The sequence below is a fragment of the Chiloscyllium plagiosum genome, chromosome 8, assembly GCF_004010195.1.
Source record: "Chiloscyllium plagiosum isolate BGI_BamShark_2017 chromosome 8, ASM401019v2, whole genome shotgun sequence".
NCBI classification, from domain to species: domain Eukaryota; kingdom Metazoa; phylum Chordata; class Chondrichthyes; order Orectolobiformes; family Hemiscylliidae; genus Chiloscyllium; species Chiloscyllium plagiosum.
Window position 1 is genome coordinate 101,665,678 of NC_057717.1, and position 7,193 is coordinate 101,672,870.

At 42.7% G+C, this 7,193-nt stretch overlaps 1 protein-coding gene across 2 annotated transcripts in view; it reads left to right on the forward strand.

Moving 5' to 3' along the window:
* The first annotated feature begins 5,482 nt into the window (after positions 1-5,482).
* LOC122552253 (breast cancer anti-estrogen resistance protein 3 homolog) overlaps positions 5,483-7,193 on the forward strand; it is a 42,658-nt gene continuing 40,947 nt past the window's right edge. The window contains exon 1 of one of the 2 annotated variants that reach the window (XM_043694938.1): positions 5,483-5,563. In XM_043694938.1, coding sequence (XP_043550873.1) covers positions 5,498-5,563 — 66 coding nt within the window. In that variant the 5' untranslated portion in view covers positions 5,483-5,497. The other variant, XM_043694940.1, reaches the window with a different exon arrangement.

Here is a 7,193-nt window from a genome sequence, read left to right on the forward strand (position 1 = left end):
CCCAGCACCGATCCTTGTGGCACTCCACTGGTCACAGGCCTCCAGTCTGAAAACCAACCCTCCGCCACCACCCTCTGTCTTCTACCTTTGAGCCAGTTCTGTATCCAAATGGCTAGTTGTCCCTGTATTCCATGAGATCTAACCTTGTCAATCAGTCTCCCATGGGGAACCTTGTCAAATGCCTTACTGAAGTCCATATAGATCACATCTACTGCTCTGCCCTCATCAATCTTCTTTGTTACTTCTTCAAAAAACTCAATCAAGTTTGTGAAACATGATTTCTCATGCACAAAGCCATGTTGACTATCCCGAATCAGTCCTTGCCTTTCCAAATACATGTACATCCTGTCCCTCAGGATTCCCTCCAATAACTTGCCCACCACCGAGGTCAGGCTCACTGGGTCTATAGTTCCCTGGCTTGTCTTTACCGCCATTCTTAAACAGTGGCATCACGTTTGCCAACCTCCAGTCTTCCAGCACCTCACCTGTGACTATTGATGATACAAATATCTCAGCAAGACGCCCAGCAATCACTTCTCTAGCTTCCCACAGAGTTCTCGGGTACACCTGATCAGGTCCTGGGGATTTATCCAGTTTTAACCATTTCAAGACATCCAGCACTTCCTCCTTTGTAATCTGGACATTTTGCAAGATGTCACCATCTATTTCCCTATAGTCTATATCTTCCATATCCTTTTCCACAGTAAATACTGATGCAAAATATTCATTTAGTATCTCCCCCATTTTTTGTGGCTCCACACAAAGGCCGCCTTGCTGATCTTTGAAGGTACCTGCATAATAATTTTCTGCAATTCATGAATGAGGACACCCAGATCCCTCTGTACCAAAGATTAGATTACCTACAGTGCGGAAACAGGCCCTTCGTCCCAATACGTCCACTCCGACCCTCTGAAGAGCAACCCACCCAGACACATTCCCCTCTGACTAATGCACCTAACACTACAGGAGAATGTGCAAACTCTGAGGCGAGAATTGAACCTGGGTCCCTGGTACTGTGAGGCAGCAGTGTTAACCACTGAGCCACCGTACCACTCTCTGCCTTTTTATTCTTCCAACCAAAATCCATGCTAAACTCCATCTGCCAAATTCCATAAGACCATAGGAATTAGGAGTGGAAGTAAGGCCATCCGGCCAATCAAATCCACTCCACCATGGCTGATGGGCATTTCAATGCCTTTTACATGCACTCCCCCGTATCCCTAATTTCCTTGTGAGATTAAGAATTTATTAATCTCTGCCTTGAAGACATTTAATGTCCCGGCCTCCACTGTGCTCCAAGGCAGTGAATTCCATAGGCCCACCACTCTCTGGCTGAAGAAATGTCTCCTCATTTCCGTTCTAAATTGCCCCCCTCTAATTCTAAGGTTGTGCCTACGAGTCCTAGTATCCCTACCTGATGGAAACAATTTCCCTGTGTCCACCCTTTCTAAGCAGTGCATTATCTTGTAAGTTTCTATTAGATCTCCCCTCAACCTTCCAAACTCTAACGAATACAATCCCAGGATCCTCAGCCGTTCATCGTATGTTGGGCCTACCATTCCAGGGATCATCTGTGTGAATCTCCGCTGGACACGCTCCAGTGCTAGTATGTTCTTCCTGAGGTGTGGGGCCCAAATCTGGACACAGTATTCTAAATGGGGCCTGACCAGAGCTTTATAAAGTCTTAGTAGCACCTCACTGCTTTTACATTCTAACCCTCTTGAAATAAATGACAACATTACATTTGCTTTCTGAACCACTACTCAACCTGCAAGTCAATCTTTAGAAAATCCTGTACTAGCACTCCCAGATCCCTTTGTACTTTGGCTTTATGAATTTTCTCATCATTTATAAAATAGTCTGTGCCTGTGTTTTTTTTTTCCAAAGTGCAAGACCTCACATTTGCTCACATGGAATTTCATCAGCCATTTCTTGGACCATTCTCATAAACTGTCTAAATCTTTCTGCAGCCTCCCCACCTCCTCAGAACTACCTGCCTGTCCACCTAATTTTGTATCATCAGCAAACATTGCCAGAATGCCCCAGTCTCTTCATCCAGATCATTTATATATAAAGTGAACAGCTGGGGCCCCAACACTGAACCCTGCGGGACACCGCTTGTCACCAGCTGCTATTCTGAAAAAGAACCTTTTATCCCAACTCTCTGCCTTCTGTCAGACAGCCAATCCTCAATCCATGCCAGTAGCTCACCTCGAACACCATGGGCCCTCACCTTACTCAGCAGCCTCCTGTGAGGCACCTTATCAAAGGCCTTTTGGAAGTCTGGGTAGATAACATTCACTGGGTTTCCCTAGTCTAACCTACTTGTTACCTCTTCAAAGAATTCTAACAGGTTTGTCAGGCATGACCTCCCCTTACTAAATCCATGCTGATTTGTTCTAATTCAACCCTGCACTTCCAAGAATTTAGAAATCTCATGGATTTTAGAATTTTACCTATAACCGAGGTAATCAACCTATAATTTTCCATCTTTTGTCTTGATCCTTTCTTGAACAAGGGGTTACAGCAGCGATTTTCCAATCATCTGGGACTTTCCCTGACTCCAGTGATTTTTGAAAATAGGAGCCCTTTGAGCGTGCTCCACCATTTAATATGATCATAGCTGATCATCCATTTCAGTACCTTGTTCCCCAAACATGTTTCTTCCAACACACTTTTATTCCTTTAGCCTCTCCTAACTCCTTGAAGGCATTCAATATTTTGACTTCAAATGCTCTTGGGTGAAGAAATTTCTCCTCCTCAAACCTAAATCGCCTACCCTGCATCCTTAGACTGTGACCCCTGGTTTTGCAATCCTTACAACTGGGCACAATCTGCATTTGATCTTTCTAATCCCTTTAGAATTTTTTAGGCTTCTATGAAATCACCCCTCATTTTCTAAACTTTAGTGTATATAGTCTTAACTCTCTTCATAAGTCAGTCCTGCCATTTCCAGGACTCAGTGTGGTAACCCGCTCTTGCATTTCTTCACAACCAGACAATCCTTCCTCAAATAAGGAAACCAAAATTGTAAGACCCATGATATGGTTTCACCAAGGCCCTATACAATTTCAGCAAGACATCCCTGCTCCCATGCTTGAATTCTTTCACTATGAAGCCAACATACCACTTGCCATCTTTTCCCTGTGAACTCTCAATTATTAGGATCCATAAGACGTTCTAGTTATCATTCCCTGGACTTATATTTTAAAACAACATGAATCAGCCTTTTGACATTTTGGATGTTACCGCCTGCAAAAATGAATTGTCCTAAAACACTTTCCCACATTTATATCTCAATAGTTTGGAACAAAAATATTGGACAAAAAAAATCAGAGAAACTGGTCATGTTTTTGTCTGAAATCTGATTAAATCCAACATTTCTGTAAAATTGACAAATCCAAAACCACTAGTTAAAATATTTGATATTTTTAAGTTTAATCATGTTTAGGGAACTGTTAAGACATTCCTTTTTTAGGGTCGAGGGAATATTCTCCCAGAATTTTCAAGAGTTCCAGTTTTACATTATGGTTTTGTAGCAAGATTGAAAAAAAGCTAAAATCTGACAACACCATTGTTGAAATTACACAAAAACTGTAGCATCTGGAACATGGCAAATTCCTTTCAGATCTCAAGAACAGACAGTTAAAAAGGGCAATGCCAAAAAAAACAAAGACATTCAGATATAAAATGTTAGAAGAGTCATACATATTTGATTTCCAAGCCTACGAACTGTCTTGAACTTCTCGACAGTATCACATAAGATTGCAGTCTCATGCCATATTGCTGGAGGATGTCAGTCTCATGGCCATCTCGTGTTTTTATATTCCCAGAGAAAAAAAAATTCCTTTGTTGCATGCTCTGCACTGTTGAAAAGCTTTGTTTGAGTACTGGGATGGGATTCTTCCAGCAGAGGGTGCAAATGACCAAAAGAACTTTCCCAAAAATATTACAGCAGTCACTGTGAAAGTCAGTGCTTGGTATACTGCTCCTTTTGCATGGGAGCAGAACAGCCCCAGGGGAGGAAGGAAAAGGATTTGAATATTTCAGTTGGCATAGCAACAACCACGTTATATATTCTGCGTGGAAAACGGGTACAGACCTGTTTGACATGTTAGTGGTGATCAAGCACGAATTATATATAAATGGAGTTTAAACCTTGGGATTTGTGAATTATACAACATAAGGGGAGACCACTTGGCTGTGCTGGCTCTTTCAATGTTCTGTCCAATTAGTTTCACAGCACTGTCTCTTTCCTGATAGCCCTGCAAATTTTTCCCCTTTATTTCTAAAGACTGTGAGTCAGCCTGGGTGGGTCTGCATGATAGTGTGAGTGCAATCAATGAGACCCTAAACTTGGGGGAGACATGCTATCTGGGTCAATCATAGAACATAGAACATTACAGCGCACTACAGGTCCTTCTGCCCTCGATGGTTTGCTTATCTGTGGAACCAATCTGAAGTCCATCTATCCTACACTATTCCATTTTCATCCATATGTTTATCAATGACCATTTAAATGCCCTTAAATTTGGCGAGTCTACTACTGTAGCAGGCAGGGCGTTCCACGCCTCTACTACTCTCTGAGTAAAGAAACTACCTCTGACATCTGTCCTATATCTATCACCCTCAATTTAAAGCTATTTCCCCTTGAGCTAGCCATCACCATTCGAAAAAAAAGGGCTCTCACTGTCTACCCTTTCTAACCCTCTGATTATCTTATATGTCTCAATTAAGTCACCTCTCAACCTTCTCTCTAACGAAAACAGACTCACGTCCCTCAGCCTTTCCTCATAAGACCTTTCCTCCATACCAGGCAACATCCTAGTAAATCTTCTCTGCACCCTTTCCAAAGCTTCCACTTCCTTCCGATAATGCGATGACCAGAACTGTACGCAATACTCCAAGTGCGGCCGCACCAGAGTTTTGTACAGCTGCAGCATGACCTCGTGGCTCTGAAACTCAATCTCTCTACCAACAAAAGCTAACTCACCATATACTAACATGGTGCAATCCCAAAGTCCAAACCTGTGTGCATGAACAATGTGATAGCAGTCACATGATCAACTCTGACCTCAGCTGCAGTCTGGACTGATGATAGCTGGGATTTGCCAGAGGCAAAGAAGTTCAGCTCTATTGACTATTTGGAGGGTTATGAAGAAAAGCAGGGGAATGGAACTAATTAGTTATAATTTTCAAATAGGCATAATGAGCTCAATTATAGAAAGGCTTCATGCCGTGAAGTATCTTTTTCTGATTCACTGCAAAGACTTTAGAATCAATTAGTTTCTCAAAATAAACTATCAGTAAAATTTGTCCCAAATCATTGCAGCATTTTAAATGAGCCCAAGCAGGGATCCCTTTAAGTAGCGGTGGAAGTGACCCGTACCACCCATTCTATTGTCCGAAAAGTTGAGGAAGTCATAGATTGACGTGAAAATTAAGTTGGGGGCTTGACTGCGGCATCTGACCCCTATTTCATCTGTTCCCAGCAGGAATGCCGGTCATTGAAGTCACTTGGCAAACAGAGCGTTTGGAAAATGGGATGCAAGGAATTCATTCGGTAAGGGGAGTAATGGAGAAGAACAGGACAGAACATAATTTCCTGCATTTGGCTTCAAAAGACAGGTCGGGCAAAGGACCCCACAGACAGGCTAAGGAAGTAAATTATTTGTTTGGAAAGAGCGAAGGCAAGTAGAATCTAAAATATCTTTAATCGGGAGAGAAAAAGAAAGATATTATCAATCAGCATTTACCACTCCCAATGGAGATCAAGTAGCTGACATAGGAATGTCATTCAATCTCAAACATTCTATCATCACCAACAGTTATTTTAAGCCTTTAGGGGACAAGGTTAAATATTTTGAATGACTTGGAGACGCCAGTGTTGGACTGGCGTGGACAAAGTTAAAAATCACACAACACCAAGTTATAGTCAACAGGTTTATTCGGAAGCACTAGCTTTCGGAGCGCTGCTCCTTCATCAGGTGGTTGTGGAGAATAAGATTGTAAGACGCAGAATTTATAGCAAAAGTTTCCAGTGTGATCTAACTGAAATTACATATTGAAAAAGACCTGGATTGTTTGTTAAGTCTCTCATCTTTTAGAATGACCATGTTGGTTTCAGTTTTTTCAAATGTAAATTGCAAAAGTTTTTTTTTAAAAAGTTACATTCTCAAGTGAACTTTAACAATTGGTGTCACGTCGGCACCGATAATGTATTGAAGATGTGAGTTTCCTTGTTTGAGGCTGTCTGTGCCACAATGGTCAGACTGATTCTAATCTAAAAAACGGATTTACAGAATCTTACATGGATTCATGCAGTTTTGAGCAATGTAAAATGTAATACTGCAAGTACAAATTTACCCCACAAAAGGTTATGTGTATGTGGCAAAGGGGAGGGGAACAGGGGTTATGAGAGTCTGTGAGAGAGTGTGTGCATGTATGTGAGTGTGAGTGTAAAGGGGTATAAGTCTGTGAGAGGGTGTGTGTGTGAGCCTATGAGAGAGGGTCTGCGTGAGTGTGTGTGTCTGTAGTAAAGTGTGTGTGTGTAGGAGCGTCTATATGTCTGTTTGTCTGTCTGTGTGTGTATAGTGCAATGGGGTCACCTGTAGTATGACATGAACGCAAGGTCCCGTGAGGCCATCCCATGGGTAATGAATTTGGCTATTAGCCTCTGCTTGGCCACTATTTGTTGTTACCTGTCCCGAAGTCTGCCTTGGAGGACGGTCATTCGAAGGTCTGAGGTCAAATGTCCCGGACCGCTGAAGTGTTCTCCAACTGGGAGGGAACACTCCTGTCTGTTGATTGTTGTATGGTGTCTATTCCAGTAGCCTCTGCTTGGTCTCACCAATGTACCAAGATTCAGGGCATCCTTGCCTGCAGCATATGAGATGGACAATGTTGGCTGAGTCGCATGAGTATCTTCGAGGAGACAGTGAGGACTGCAGATGCTGGAGATCAGAGCTGAAAATGTGTGCTGGAAAAGCGCAGCAGGTCAGACAGCATCCAAGGAGCAGGAGAATCGATGTTTCGGGCATGAGCCCTTCTTCAGGAATGAGGAACTTGTGCCAAGCAGGCTCAGATAAAAGATAGGGAGGAGGACTTGGGGGAAGGGCGTTGGAAATGCGATAGGTGAAAGGAGGTTAAGGTGAGGGTGATAAGGTGAGGGTGATAGGCCGGAGTGGGGGTGG